The sequence below is a fragment of the Leucoraja erinacea genome, chromosome 13 (assembly GCF_028641065.1).
Source record: "Leucoraja erinacea ecotype New England chromosome 13, Leri_hhj_1, whole genome shotgun sequence".
NCBI classification, from domain to species: Eukaryota; Metazoa; Chordata; class Chondrichthyes; order Rajiformes; family Rajidae; genus Leucoraja; species Leucoraja erinaceus.
Window position 1 is genome coordinate 33,384,540 of NC_073389.1, and position 16,988 is coordinate 33,401,527.

The 16,988-nt window shown below is 40.1% G+C and overlaps 1 protein-coding gene across 4 annotated transcripts in view; it reads left to right on the forward strand.

Moving 5' to 3' along the window:
* fndc3a (fibronectin type III domain containing 3A) overlaps window positions 1-16,988 on the forward strand; it is a 144,037-nt gene that overhangs the window by 42,593 nt on the left and 84,456 nt on the right. For all 4 annotated transcript variants that reach the window (XM_055644852.1, XM_055644850.1, XM_055644853.1 and 1 more), the window contains one exon: window positions 14,104-14,179. In XM_055644852.1, coding sequence (XP_055500827.1) covers window positions 14,104-14,179 — 76 coding nt within the window. The remainder of the gene's footprint in view (window positions 1-14,103; window positions 14,180-16,988) is intronic.

Sequence of the window (16,988 nt, forward strand, 5' to 3'; positions counted from 1 at the left end):
CTGCGGTCCCAGCACCGACCGAGCCTTGTGGTACCCCACTAGTCACTGCATGCCATTCTGAAAGGGACCCGTTAATCCCTACTCTTTGTATCCTGTCTGCCAACCACTTCTCTATCCATGTCAGCACTCTACCCCAGTACCATGTGCCCTAATTTTGCCCACTAATCTCCTATGTGGGACCTTATCAAATGCTTCCTGAAAGTCCAGGTACACTACATCCACTGGCCCTCCCTTGTCCATTTTCCTAGTTCCATCTTCAAAAAATTCCAGAAGATTAGTCAAGCATGATTTGCCCTTCGTAAATCCATGCTGACTCGGACTGATCCTGTTACTGCTATCCAAATGTTCGGCTGTTTCATCTTTTATAATTTACTCCAGCATCTTCCCCACCACCGATGTCTGGCTAACTGGTCTATAATTCCCTGTTTTCTCTCTCCCGCCTTTCTTAAAAAGTGGGATAACATTAGCTACCCTCCAATCCACAGGAACTGATCCTGAGTCTATAGAACATTGGAAAATTATCACCAATGCATTCACGATTTCTAGAGCCACTTCCTTAAGTACCCTGGGATGCAGACAATCAGGCCCTGGGGATTTATCAGTCTTCAGTCTCATCAGTCTATCCAATACCATTTCCTGCCTAATGTGGATTTCCTTCAGTTCCTCTGTCACCCCAGATCCTCTGGCCACTACTATATCAGGAAGATTGTTTGTGTCCTCCTTAGTGAAGACAGATCCAAAGTACCTGTTCAACTCATCTGCCATTTCCTTGTTCCCTATGGAACAGTAGGCAGTGGAGACTTAGATATAGCTCCTAGGGCTAACAAAATCAAGGGATATGGGGAGAAAGCAGGAACAGGGTACTGATTCTGGATGATCAGCCATGATCATATTGAATGGCGGTGCTGGTTTGAAGGGCCGAATGACCTACTCCTGCACCGATTTTGTATGTTTCAACATTAAAATCAGGAACGTACTCTTAAGCCTCTTCCTGAATTAAATAGAACATGACAGATCAGTGGTAGACACAAAATTCTGGATTAACTCAGCGGGACAGTCAGCATCTGTGGAGAGAAGGAATAGGTGAAGTATAGGGTTGAGACTCTTTAGACAAATCAGTATCTTGATTTTATTTATTTGTCTTTTCTAGTTACACTCTTACTTAATTAATAACCTGTGAATCTTGAAAATTTCATTTGGCTCCTCAGTCTTTTGATGGGATTGAGGAATAGTTAAGGGGTGTGGGGCAGGAGAGAGGGAGATATGGATGGGATGTCTTAATTGATATTTGCATCCAACTGGTAAAGCTCTAATTTTAAGACTGATGCATTGTTAATGATTCTCAGAGGAAATAGTTTCTCTATACGCTGTTGAATCCTGTCCTCATTTTAAAAAGCTTTACTAGGTCACACATTAAACATCTAAACTTAATGAAAACCCAGACAAAAAATATAAAACTGATGTTTCATGACCTTAGTCTGTAAGCATTGCTGAAACCCTTTGGTACCTATATATTTTTGATGTATTGGCGGAGTGCCTTGTTATGCCTCCGGAAGCAAGGAAATACCTGACACATTCTACCAACAACACTCTAGAGTCTGCCTAGAATTTGACTGCTGAATGGCTTAAATCTGTGGATGGAACCAGCTCACTCTGGAAATTGGGTTGGAGGTGGAAGGCAGTGTGTGGAAATGTTATTTTTAATTTAAATATTACTACAAGTTTTAACGTTTTTGAGCACAGTGAATATAATGTGTTCAGTATTCATCTTGTTGTAATTAGAGAGGGTTATAAGCATAAGATTAATGCAAAAAGAGCCACCCTTTTCCCAGAATGCAGCAAAAGCAAACCTTGCCAAATAGCAGTGGCTCACTGTATGTTCCAGCTATTAAAACTTAAATTTAGATATGCTTCTTTACTACCATAATATTGGTAATAAAATTTAAAAGGCAATTGAGAGGTTTTAGTCCTGTGTATTTCACCATTCTGTTAACCATTTGTTCAGACGGCTTTCTGTCACTGAAATTTGAAACGCAGAGCCATTCTATTAATTATCATCAATATTTCATCTAAATTTAGCACATTTCATATCTCAACTATTGCTGGAATACTTTGCTGGTTTTCAAAAAGCTACGATTAGTATTATAATAATGCATACTACTTTATACAGTGCCAATCTCCACATTTGAGATCCTAATATCTTAAATGTATATTTAATGTGTTTTAGTGCCTGCGGCATCACATTTAATGACATTTGCTCTGCAATTTAGCATAATATTAATAAGCTCATGAACACTTCTTGTACTATTTCACACATTTGTAAAATGCCATTGACTTTGTGGAAGTATTTGGATTTGGCATGGAACCATGTGGTTGTTAATTTGTTCAAAGTGTCGTGTAATTGGTACATGTGACAATAAACTGATCTTGAAACCTTGATCTTGAAACCTTGTATTAGCAGTTGAGGGCAGTTAGATCATGCATAGTTAGAAGATACTGAACATTTGTGTATAAAAATTAAAATAGGTTTAATTCAAACTGAAATGAAGGTCCTGAATCAAAATAAAGCAAGTTGAAAAGCCTATGGCTTGTTTATGGAGATTTGGAATACTACATTTCATGATATGAACAAAACCAACTAAATATATCATGAGAGATTGAATATTGAATCAAAAGAAAAAAACATAATGTTGCCAGACAAAATCTAGGAAGCACAAGGCTTTGGGAAAATGAAGCAAAGAAAGATGAAAGCTTTGAACTGGAAAAGGAAAGAAAAATATGAGAGCAAGTTAGCCAAAAACAGATTGTACAAATGTCCATGGATATGCAAAAAGGAATCAATAATTTAAGGTTAAATTGGGTCTCTTATAAACTGAGAAATGATGTGGGAGAATTAAGAAAATCCACATAGGAAATAATAGGATTGAGCAAAGCCAATATTATTTCCCGTTAGGACTGCATAGGAACAAGCTCATTGGCCCATGTGGAAGATTAATTAATTTAGATGGAAACTATGGATATGGTCACAAACCCAACATTCAAATCAGATAAGGAAGCTTGTTTTTCTTACAGCAGTGAGTTTACTGTGTTCTGTGTGGATGTTATTTGTTGAATTTCATAGTCCAACTTCTACCTTCCTCCTGTTTCTTGTAACTATCTACCAACCCCGCATATCCTTTCTGATCCCACATAATGTTAGTATATTCATGTATTTAATACTCCAAAGATAGTTAATAAGGAATATGTCTACATTTGGACACTTTATTATCACTACAAAATATTACAGTTCTTGTGCTTCCTTATCTTCGAGGGTTTTGTCTGAGTAATGCAGTTTACACCTGGTAGCATGTACCCAATCGGGTTTTTCTTTTACTTTTACTACTGTTTGTGTTGTTAAGAGCACCAAATATGGTCCTTTCCAACGAGGAGAGAAATAATCTTTATTCATTGCTCGTACATAAACCTGATCTCCTGGTTTAAACTGGTTCATATTTTCATGTGCCGGTGGGTCCTGTGCCTGCTTAACTCTTTCATAGATCTTACAAACTGTTTCACAAATGGCTTGAGCATATCTTAAGGATTTTTCATCATTTCAAATTAGAGCTACCTTCTCAGGAGTCATCGGGGGTCAGGGTTCCTGTTATCATAGTTCGCCCCATCAAATATCTTGTGATATTGCCCGTGTTTCTATTTTTCTGATTTCATACATCACTATAGGCATGGCGTCTGGCCACAACAATCTATTTTACTGGCATACTTTAACCAAAGTAGCTTTTATCTCAGCATTTACTTTTTCTTCTGTTCCTGAGGACTGTGGTTGATATGGTATTTGTAATTTCCACTGGAACCCAAGAACCTTTGACAGGTTCTGAACTAATTTACTGGTGAAATGAGTTCCTCGGTCACTGTTTATTGCCATGGGTATCCCGAATCTAGGTATTATTTCTTTCATTAAAATATCGACTACTGCCCTTACATCATCCCTCCTTGTGTGGTGTGCTTCCACTCATCTGGAGAACATATCAACTATGACCAGAATGTATTTAAAATGCTTTGCTGCTGGCGGCATATGTACAAAATCAATTTGCAAATTCTCAAAATTTTTCAGGTTGTGATAGGTGATCAAATTTTGCAGGCGTCTTCCCTCTATTATTTTGTTGACACACCAGACATGTTCTTGCAACCTTATTAATTATGACTGATATACCTGGTGCATGCCGTTGTTGGGACAATGTATGTGCCGTCCCCCCTTTTCCCATGTGAGCCTGTCCTTGGGCTAGACAAGACAGGGACAAAAATAGGCTCCTGGGGCAAATTACCCGACCATCAGGGGTAACCCAGACAATGGGGTCTTGATAACACCCTGCTGTGCCCCAGTAATTCTTTTCTTGGAGCGATGCTAGGCTCTGGGCATCCTGTAACTGGGCTACTTCAATGCCAACCGGGAGTTTTCTTTGTGCTGCAGACTTGATTTTAGCCGCTTGTAATTGTGGGGTTTGCCACAGAGCAATCTGTTTGGCTACATAATCAGCAGACCTGTTTCCCCTTGATACATCATCATCCGATGATTTATGAGCTTTGCAATTTGCCGTGGCAATTGAATGGCATCCAATAAATTGGACCAGTTTATCATGCTTAATAGTCTTTCCTGCTGATGTGTGACTCTATTTTTCCATAACTGCCCAAAGTTCTGTACAACCCCAAACGCATAGTGAGAATCGGTGTAAATATTAGCACTTTTATCTTGTTAGGGCTTTATTCTTTGGAGGCCAGAAGGTTAAGGGGGACTTGATAGAGGTTTTTAAAATGATGAGAGGTATAGACAGAGTTGACGTGGAAAAGCTTTTCCCACTGAGAGTAGGGAAGATTCAAACAAGGGGACATGACTTGAGAATTAAGGGACTGAAGTTTAGGGGTAACATGAGGGGGAACTTCTTTACTCAGAGAGTGGTGGCTGTGTGGAATGAGCTTCCAGTGAAGGTGGTGGAGGCAGGTTCGTTTTTATCATGTAAAAATAAATTGGATAGTTATATGGACGGGAAGGGAATGGAAGGTTATGGTCTGAGCGCAGGTATATGGGACTAGGGGAGAATATGTGTTCGGCACGGACTAGAAGGGTCGAGATGGCCTGTTTCCGTGCTGTAATTGTTATATGGTTATATCCTGCTAATAATCTGTCATCGCTAGGTCGTGTGAAACGCCATCAGTAAATAGGACAAGGTCAGGATTATCAATCGGATGACTCTGTAAGTCCAGTCGGGGAGTGGCAGTTGCTTCTACAAGCAATAGACAATCATGGTCACATCCTTCTTCTGGCAGTGGTACAAAGGTAACTGGATTTTTAGCAGGTCATCGCTGATAAGTATAGTTCGGATGTAATAAAAGGATAACTTCATATCCTGTTCTTCAAGTGGCTGTGAAATGCTGTGTAGCTGCTGAGTTCTATAATAACACCTCAGCATGAGGAACAATCACTACACACGAGTGATCAAGAACGATGGGGATTGCTTTTTCTATCAATGTAGCCGTCGCCGCTACAGCTCGCAAGCAGGCTGGCATGTCATTTACTTCAGCTGGTAAAGCCACAAAATAATAGGGTACCGGTCTTTTTTCCCCTCCATGTTCTTGAGCCAGGACCAAGACGCAAACCCCTTTGATTTATTTAGGGTTGAAAGGGTTTTTTTAATAATTTGGCAATCCCAGCGCCGGAGCAGTAACCATAGCATTCTTTAGATTTCTAAATGCCTGGTCTCTTTCTGCAGTCCATACTACTCTGGAGGGCTCAGTCTGCAAGGCGGCTGAACGCAATGCTGCATCTAGATCTCTGTAGTCATGAATTCATTGTCTGCAGTAACCCACCATGCCTAAGAAGAAGAGAATGTCCTTCTTTGCCCTCGGGACCGGGACGTTCTCTGTTGCCTTTATTCTATATTTTCCAAGACTCCTTCTGCCTTCCTGCAGCGTTCGCTTATGTTCTTGGCTGGTTTCAACAAGTTACTGTAAATAATGACCTTATGAATCCTGCACTCTTTGCAGAGCACAATGGATTTGATTAACCAATTGACTATGGATTGCTACTTAATTGCCAACAATATTGGCCATCTTTTGCTCCTTAATTAAATTTAGCAATTGATGTGTCTGCATTTGATGGAGTTCCACAAACCTACCGTCTACCAATTCCCATGAACTGCGTCTGCACCTGGTCAAGCGAGAGCTGCCAATTGACACATCCAAAACATCATTTTGTTACCTTGTTCAATTCCAATAAAAAATAATAAATAAGGAAGGATATTAATTTTTCTTGAATTTATGGAAATTTGGAAATACATTTCATGATATAAATGAAACATACTAAATATATCATGAGAGATTGAATATTAGATCAAAAGATAAAACATAATGTTGCCAGACAAAATCCAGGAAGCCCAAGGCTTTGGGAAGATTTCAGAATTAAGCAAAGAAAGATGAAAGCTTTGATCTGGAAAAGGAAAGTAGAATATGAGAGAGCAAGTTAGCCAGAAACAGATTGTAAAAATGTCCATGGATATGCAAAAAGGAAACAATGATTTAAGGTTAAAGTGCGTCTCTTACAGACTGAGAAATTGCATAGGTGAATTAAGAAAATCCACATAGAAAATAATAGGATTGAGCAGAGCCAATATTATTTTCCGTTAGGACAGCATAGGAACAAGCACCTTGGCCCACAATGTCTGTGCTGAATATGATGTCAAGTTCAACTCTTACCTACCTGCACACAATCCATATCCTTCCATTCCCTACATGTCCATGTGCCTATCCAAAAGACTCTTAATTGCCACTATAGTATCTGCCTCCACCACCAATTCTGGCAGCACATCCAGGCACTCACCATCCTCTATCTGTTAAAAAAAAATACTTACCCTGTACATCTGGAGGAACAGTTCATATTCTGCTTGGGTAGCTTATGAACATATGATTTGGGTAACTGTATGAACATAGAATTCTCCAATTGTAGGTAACTAACCTACAAAGAACCCCCCACTTCCCCGCTTTTCCCAGCACTCCGTCTCGATGAGTACCTATTTCTCCCTTTCCTTCTAACCCCAGTCCCCTTCCACCTATATTTCTTCCTCTGGCTTCACATTTTACACCTCTTTTCTCTTAATCTCACTATCTTTTGTCTTTTCATCTTTAGCTGTTTGCCAATGAAAAATCCTCTCACCTGTATCCACCTATAACTTGCTAAACTTTGTCCTGACTTCACTTTTCTTCCAGCTTTCATCCCCTACTGCAATTTGTCTGAGGAAGGGTCTCAACTCGAAACATTGCCTATCCAGATTCTCCAGAGATGCTGACCCACCCGCTGAGTTACTCCACCATTTTGTCTTTTATCACTACAGAAAGTTTTCTGACTGGATGCATCTCAGCAATTGCTCTGCTCTTGACTGCTGAACCTGGAGAGAGTGATGAATACAGCCCAGCTCATAGTAGGCTTGTCACTTCATTCCATCCAGTCTATCGTTGCTGTGTGTTGCATCAGGAAGACTGGAAGTATTGTCGAGGATGCCCGGCCTTTTCTTTTTCTCTCGTTTATCTTCTGGGAGAAAAATTGAGAGCTTGAAAGCTCAGATGTCCCGACTTGAGAACAGCTTGTTCCCCACTACTACCTGACTCCAGAATCAAACATCCAGAATCTTTGAAAGCTAATTCCCATGTCAATACTCTTACCGATAATGCTACCTAATTTGGTGATTCAGTTATTGTACTTCAATATTCTTTAGCACTACTCTGGTTTTACACTGCAGTCTTGCATCATTCTGTTGTTTTATTCTCATTGTTGAAATTTATTATTTTTTGTATATACTATTTATTTTGTGTGCTTCATGTGAACAGGAATTTAATTGTGTCCTGGAGTATATGATTAAAAACTAAACATCCCACACCTATGTTCTCTCCCCACTCACCCACATCAGGGGATTATCATTTGTAATTTCTACTGATTTCAATGTGTTCCCACCACCAGACATTTTTTCTCTCCTCCCTTCTCGGATATTGGGAATGAACTCAATCCCTCATGACTCCATGATTTGTCAGGGAAAATTGGCCAATTTTGATGTAATGTCATTCTCGGATGATTTCTAATTTACTGAGTGTTTCCAAAATTCTCTTTTTGTTTTAGCTTTTCACCAATAGTAGTGTTCTTAATCACACAATTCCAACATATTATTTTGCCCTTTTTCTCTTTAACTGGTGCAATGAAAACAATTTAATAAATTGGATTACCTTGGTCTCCATTCTTTTACAGTTATTTCCACGACATCTCTTTGAAACTTTAAACAAGTTTATTTTCTTGCTTTTCCAGTTTTTTTATTTGAAATATTGAAATATTCCAGTGCTAGAATTATTCTTCAGCTTTTGTGCTTTAATTTGATCCAGCTCCTCAAAAGCTCAAAGGGAGAACATTTCCTTCTGGTATAATTGTTTTAACACCACAACTACCAACTGCCCCTACTCCTGCCGCTCCCTCCATAACTCCCTTGTCAATTCTTCCCTTCCCTCTCGGTCCACCCCCTCCCCTGGCACTTTCCCTTGCAACCGCAAGAGATGCAACACTTTTCCCTTTACCTCCCCCCTCGCCTCCGTTCAAGGACCCAAGCAATCGTTCCAGGTGCGACAGAGGTTTACCTGCGTCTCTTCCAACCTCAACTATTGCGTCCGCTGCTCTAGATGTCAGCAGATCTATATCGGTGAGACCAAGCGGAGGTTGGGCGATCGTTTCGCCGAACACCTCCGCTCGGTCCGCAATAACCAAGCTGACCTCCCGGCGGCTCAGCACTTCAACTCCCCCTCCCACTCCGCCTCCGACCTCTCTGTCCTGGGTCTCCTCCATGGCCACAGCGAGCAACCGGAAAAATTGGAGGAACAGCACCTCATTTCCGTTTGGGGAGTCTGCACCCCGGGGGCATGAACATCGAATTCTCCCAATTCTGTTAGTCCTTGCTGTCTCCTCCCCTTCCTCAGCTCCCCTGCTGTCTCCTCCCACCCTCCAGCCTTCTGGCTACTCCTCCTTTTCCCTTTCTTGTCCCCACCCACCCCCACCCCCGATCAGTCTGAAGAAGGGTTTCGGCCCGAAACGTTGCCTATTTCCTTCGCTCCATAGATGCTGCTGCACCCGCTGAGTTTCTCCAGCTTTTCTGTGTGCCCCTACTCACCTTATTTAAATTGTGACTTACACCACTGTGCCACAATCAAATAGGCCATTGTCACAATGCCCTTTATTCTCTTTCATTCACAAAAGACCTCTTATTTGTTTTGCAAGGTCAGCTGTTGAGGATGTTTGATCATATTCAGTTTCTTGCAGCCTTTGATGGCTGACCAAATCTATACGACAACCCAAGCTAAGTAATGTGAACGCCTCCTGGATTGAGCTGTCCATTAACCCTGCTGGACAGTTTACTCCAGGATGCATTCACATTACTTAGCTTGGGTTTATCCTCCACGATCTGATGCTGAAATATTATGCCAGGAACCCTCACATTTACTGCTACTAGGATTGTTTTGGTATCTGATTTGTCACCCACATGTTGCCTTTGTAATATCCCATTGAAAAAGTTTCATTCATTTAAATTGTTTTTATTAATTGTATACATTAAAAAGGAAATAAGCACTGAAAAATGATCATTTGGCTAAAAATTTCCTAACTGATACATATGTGCCATTAATCTCCTACACCTATCTGCGTCTAAATCTAACTCACCATTACCTTGTCTAGTCTCCTCTTAAATGCACTTGCAATGGTCACTTTAAACAGGGTGAAGGCAAGTTCTATGTTTTTATCACTGTCAATAAAGTTTTTTAATTATTTATTTACTGGATACATTGGCGATTAACTTACAACAAAGGCTTCTAGCTTCTTCTTAGCGAGTCCATACACAAGATTACAAGTTTTTCAGCCAGAGCTGAACATATTTCTCAGCATCTGCATATAATGGTGTCTGTCTTGTCGCTACTTGTGCGTGGTGGTGGAAAGATTGGTGGAAACGGGGACACAACGTGAATGCTCTTTCCTTAACCCCGGCTTCTAGCTGTGCTCTTCATATTCTCTGCATTCACTCTATCAAAACTCTCAATGACTTTAAAGATATTTAAGAGATCTCTTCTTTGAAGAGAAAATAGACCCCATCTCTCCATCTATTCTTGAAATAAACAGCCTTGCTTTTCTCGGGTAATCCTTGTAAATCCTTTTTGTCCTTTCCAGTCCCCGATATCTTTTTTTAAACTGCAGCCACCACACAATGGTGAAGTATTATGCCAAATATGGTTCAAACAAGGTTCAATGCAAGTTGAGCAGAACTTGCTTGCTTTTTAAATTCTGATCTTTAAATTTACTTTTTCATTCTTGGTTTAATTTATAGCTGAGGTATCTATAATTAACTTTCCGTATACTTAAATATCTTCTACCTATCTATTGTCTTCCAGGTAATGTCACCTTGCATTTATTTATGTGTTCAAGAAGGAACTGCAGATGCTGGAAAATCGAAGGTACACCAAAATGCTGGAGAAACTCAGCGGGTGCAGCAGCATCTATGGAGCGAAGAAAATAGGTAACGTTTCGAGCCGAAACGTTACCTATTTCCTTCGCTCCATAGATGCTGCTGCACCCGCTGAGTTTCTCCAGCATTTTGGTGTACCTTGCATTTATTTATGTTGTGTTTAATTTACAAATTGTTGCCATTTGACCTCCTGTAATGTGTTTTAGTCTCCCACCTAACTAGCCACAAATTAGTAAATTTTAAAATTATGCCTTGAATCCAGAACCCAAATTATTGATGCAAAGTGTGAACAACAATAGTCCCTGTATTCATCACTCTTATCCACTATCAGTATTATTGATGCAAAGTGTGAACAGCAATAGTCCCTGTGGAACAATCACTCTTATCCACTATCAGTATTCAATCCTCAGACCTGTTATCAATCCGTTCTGCTACTTGCCTCTGACTCTGTGAACATTCATTAGTATGTAATGTTGTGCTGTATTGACAGTTTTTTGGAAACTGACGGCTCCATTAATAATATTTGGTAGCTATTTTATCTATTTTTGCTTATATTTAAAACTGGAGTTTCTCCCTCGACCGCAGAACCATCCAATTTCTCTCTACCAACACTACTCCGCCTAGCCGAGCTGGTCCTCACCCTTAACAACTTCTCCTTCGACTCCTCCCACTTCCTCCAAGTCCAAGGCATAGCTATGAGAACCCACATGGGCCCTAGCTACGCCTGCCTCTTTGTAAGGTACGTTGAACAATCCCTGTTCCAGGCATACACTGGCCCTATCCCTGAACTCTACCTCCATTACATTGATGACTGCATTGGTGCTACCTCCTGCACCCATGCAGAACTCATGAACTTCATCAACTTCACCACCAATTTCCATCCTACACTCAAATTTACTGAGAACATCTCCGGCACCTCCCTCCCCTTTCATGATCTCACAATCTCTATCACAGGAAATAGACTATCAATTGACATCTATTACAAACCCACTGACCCCCACAACTATCTCAACTACACTTCTTCACACCCTGCTTCCTACAAAGACTATCCCCTACTCCTAATTCCTCGTCTATGCCCGAGATGAGGTGTTCCATACTAGGGAATGGGGGTGCTCCCATCCCATCATATATGAGGCCATCACTTATGTCTCCTCTACCCCGCAGCATTGCCCTTTCTCCCCCTGCCCCTAGTCGCGACAGAGACAGTCCCCCTAGTCCTTACATTTCACCCCATCAGCCGTCGCATACAACACACAATCCTCTAAAATGTTCGCCACCTCCAACGGGATCCTAACACTAGTCACATCTTCCCATCTCCACCCCTTTCCGCCATCTGCAGAGACCATTCCCTCCGCACCACCCTCCGAACGACAGCCCAGGCTTACAGCCAGTGTGGAGAAGCGTGGCTAAATCCAGCTCAACTCTGCCTGTCTCGCCGGGTTAACCTACAGCCCTGCCTGGACTGACGGGACACCAGCCTAGAGCCGTGGAGTTAGCCCTGCTTCTCCACGCTGGCTGTAAGCCTGGGCCATTGTTTGCGTAAGTCCAGGCAGGACTGGTAGGGTAACAGGCAGAGTTGAGCTGGATTTAGTGCTGCCTCTCTGCGTTGCCTGTGGGCCTGGGGCACCGCTCCTGTCTGACTCCCGACGTCTCTGGCCCCCGGCTAGCTACAGATGAGGCGCAGGTCTATGTCCATGCAGTGGTACAGCTGCCAAGAGTGTTTTTCGCTTGTGACCTATGACCTGGGCATGCGCAGTCGGAAGACCAAACTCGCTTATTGGAAAGGCATTTACAGGGCAATGGTGCAAGTGCAAATGTGTAAAGTTAATGGGATAGCTGTATCAAACGACCACTGTAGGCAGAAAGGTCCAAATGGCACCACCATCTTTGCTGTCATTATGCAATAGAATTTTAAACTTCATCTTAATATTATCTGTAAATGATGCAATATCAAGTAATGTTTAAGAAGGAACTGCAGATGCTGGAAAATCGAAGGTAGACCAAAATGCTGGAGAAACTCAGCGGGTGAGGCAGCGTCTATGGAGCGAAGGAAATAGCAACGTTTCGGACCGAAACCCTTCTGTCTGGATTACGGCACTAGCTCCAGGGAGAGGTTGGGCAGACTTGGATTGTTTTCTCTGGAACGCCGGAGGTTGCAGGGAAGCCTGATGGAAGTATATCTAATCATGACACGATCAGAATCTATTTCCCAGGATAGACAAATCAAATTAAGGTGGGAGGGGCAGGTTTTTTTACACAGAGTGCAGAGTGGTGTTGAATGCGCTGTCTGTATGATGCCGATATGTTAGTGGCATTTAAAAGACTTTTAGATAGGCATTTGTAAATGCAGGGAATGGAGAGATATGGGTTATGTGCAGCTACATAAGTGATGGTCTTGGCATTATGTCGACACCGACATCTTGGGCAGATGGGCCTGTTCTTGTGCTGAACTGTTCTATGATCTATGAATGGAACTCTTTCAAATGCTTTGAAATTCTGCTGTCCGGCATACACAATGTTGGATTGTATTACATTGTAAGTAGTAACCTCATAACGAGAATCCACCTGAATCCTAAAGATTAAACTGAACAAATTTAATCAAGGTAAATAAGTAATTCCAGATGTTCTGAAACACATCTGTATTTTTATATTATTTGCTATATGCTCGTTTTCACTCCATTTAATAATGCAAAGAAAGTTTTCTCTTACTCATAAGGTCCTCTGAGTACATAAAAGATGAAAAGCTATATAAAATGTAACAAATTCCCTTTTATAATATTTCAGTTGAAATTTATGTTGCCAGCTATTAATATAACTATGCAAGCAATGTGAAAGGTGGATTTACAATTTTTTAAATGTTGCATGAGTTGCAGTAATCACTTGACCCTTCACCTTACTTGAGTGGTCTTGATTAATGCCAGGGATCTGAGGCCTTATTTATTTTCTTTCTGTGACTGCCCCCAGACCCTACTACATTGCTCATTTACACAGTGGTGTGGGTAGGTTGGTCCAAACAGTTGTCCTCCTCTTTACCATTTGCAGGCATGATGCTCTTCCTTTCCACCGTTTGCTCAAAAGTAGTTTTACACTTTGAAAGTGTGTTTGTAAATCTTAAAACTTAATAAAATCACCTTGGCCCAATGGGGTTAAATGGCTTTGCATAGTTTTGCTTGGCTTGGGTCTCACTGCCACCTGACCTCTAATTTGAAAGCCCTTGTAAGTCTCCAAATTTCAACATGGATGTGCTCTCTTCCACATCTGCAAATGTTTTAGCTCCTTTTCCCTGCACCTTTCATTCCTCTACTCTCCCGTTACTTTATTTTTTTTTTGCCATTTTCTCGATATTGTGGAATTTCATCCTGTAATCCAATCTCAGCCAATCTTTGAACGTCTCCTTAAAATGCACCTCTTCAATCTCATCCTCCCACTCCTGTGAACTGTGGCACTTGGATGTATTAAGGAGCTAAATGAATGTATTCCGACAAATAAATTAGTTTTTTTACAAATGAAAGTTAAAACATTTTGTTTGCCTGAAAATTGTATTTAAGTAAGTTAATACTTATAATTGCAGGTTATTTTGGTTCAAGTCAATCCAGGTGAGACATTTACCATAAGAAGAGAGGATGGACAACTTCAGTGCATTACAGGTAACTTATATTGATTAAAAATAATAGCTCTATCATGATGCATTTCATAAACACATGCTATTTGTGTGAGATTGTCAAGAAAATGTGATGATTTAGTTCGTTTTTTGATAATATTTGCATTGTTGATAAATTAACTTGACTGCACTCTTTCATTGGAATAAATCAACTTAGCTTCAACAGGAATGTACATCAGAGTTTGTAATCAGCAATGTAGTATTGCAGTTTATCCTTTAAGATTGTTAGTTATGGATGTGCACAGAATGGAAACAGCTTTCAGACCATATTTTAGATATGTTGAGACCACAAGACCTTTTGCATTTCTAAGTAAACGTTGGTGTTGATTCAGATGTACGTGTGAAATGCTTGCAGCATAAAGCAACTTTTCCAGCAGTGAGGCACTCTTAACATTCTCCCTCCTTTAAACAGAATTTCAAAAATGATGTTAGCCAAGTAGTATTGTGGCTGAAAAAGTGGTAAGAACAGTCTGGAGTGTGAGCGAAAAATAAATAGAAAGTACACCTTTTTTTAAGTAGAAAAGGCTGATTGAAAATCAGCTAAATGGAAGCTTAGAGGTGCACGGCTGTCCACACTCTAAGCAGGGAAAAGATGAAGACTTTGCAATTCGATGAGTTCATAGGTAGTGATTGTATTGCTGTCCAAGTAATGCACTTCTTTTCTATTGTAATGTGCTGGATAGGTAATGTTCAATTTTAATGATGGAACCAAGACATTTTTGCAAATGTTTCAAATCCATTTGACTATGCAATAGCTACATATTTTTGTTATCATAATCTTCTAGTTAGTCCCAGTTTACAGTTGAAAAGACTATTTACTGTGCTATTGTCCCCTAAACATAATGCTTTTTGAAAGAAATTCCAGTTATATCAAAACTAACTAGGGAAAGAGTAGGTCATCCTGTGGATCAAAGGAGTAACACTAGAATATGTGGACATGATCCTAAGTGAATACTTCTCATCTGCTTTTGAAAATGAGAAAGATGTGGAAGATAATGTTTAGCGAAGAGCACATTGATAATCTGGAGCATGCCACTGTTATTTAGATATTTTGGAAGACATAAGGTAAATAAATCTCATGGGGCATATGAGATCTATTCCAAGATTCCATGAGATGCAAGGGTGGCAATTGTTTGGGTTGTGACAGATTTCTGCATCTTTGTTAGCCACAGGTGAGATACCAGAATACTCGAAGGTAGCCATTATTGTGATTTTTTTTAAAGAAAGGTAGCAGGGATACAGGCCAATAAGACATACATCAGTGGCAGGGAAATTATTGAAAATTCTAAGGGATAAGATTAATGTACAGTTGAAACACAGGAGCTAATAGGGTAGGTTGATGTTGCCTTCAGATGATTTTCTGATTGCAAGTCTGTGACCAGTGGTGTTATGAAGGAATCAGTGCTGGGATTTGAGATTTAATCTGTGTTTGAGATTATATATTAACAATTTGGATGTGAGTACCAGAAGTAAGATTAGTATGTTTGTGGATGGCACGAAAATTGGTGGTGTTGAGGATAGCGATGAAGATTGTATAAGGCTACTGCAGGAAATAAATCAGATGGAATGTCGGGTGGAGCACTGGGAGATGGAATTTAATATGTAATGCAAGTTGATTTGTTTTGGGAAATGAAGTCAAGAGTCGAGTGTTTAATTGTAATATGCATCGGTTAGTATTAAATTCCATCTCCCAGTGCTCCACCCGACATTCCATCTGATCTATTCCCTGTAGTAGCCTTACACAATCTTCATCGCTATCCGCAACGCCACCAATTTTTGTGGTATCCATTGGGTTGAAGGCCAATCTTCCAGCTGACAAGATGGTCAACATCTTTTTTTTGGCTTGCATTTACACATTATAATTTAATTTACAAATTTTCATGCATAACTAAACATTTGAACTTGTATGTATGGATGTTTTTAATAGTGAAGTATGCAGGCTAATGAAACCAAGTCACAACTTTATTAAAATCAAGCCTTATATGTGGGTGCGATTGGGACTCTTCTAATGAATTATCCTTTTGCTCCAAGAATATCTATTTATGTCATAGTGTGCTTTAAATACTGGCACGGATGAGTCACCAAAGGCACTGTTGCTGATTGTTCAGCATAAGAGCTTCTGGCTTTGTTTGATTCCAGAAGGATGGATTGTTCCTGCGTTTAAATTAGGTAAATGAGTGCAAATGCCAGTTTCACAATGTTTAAGAGGTTTTTCTGAATGGAAATGATTAACTTTGGACCAGTTCTTATTCAAGATTAGTGTCAATGTTTAATGGGAGAATTGATGAGGAAATGATGATTTGCTCATCGCATTATCTAAACATTTCTTCTTTTATAAAATATTGTTGAATTACGAATGTTCATTATTAAATAACTGCATCTTAATCTAGACGTACCCATCATGCCCTTTGAGATCCTTTCCTGAGTAATATTTATGTGGTTTGAGATCCTTCATTATTTGTTGTAATAAATATAGCATTTTGTATGACATTGCATAAGTTTATTTTTCATTCTGATATTTGCACAAATTTTGAGTAATGAGAACAATTCAAACGTGTTACCTTATCTATATATTACAAAAACATTTCATAGCTTGACAGAAATTGAATATCGGGTCATAAGGAATAGGAATAGAATTGGGCCATTCGGTCCACCAAGTCTACTCCGCCATTCAATCATGGCTGATCTATCTCTCCCTCCTAATCACATTCTCCTGCCATCTCCCCATATCCTCTGATACCTGTGTTAATCAAGAATCTATCCATCTCTGCCTTAAAAATATCCACTGACAGCCT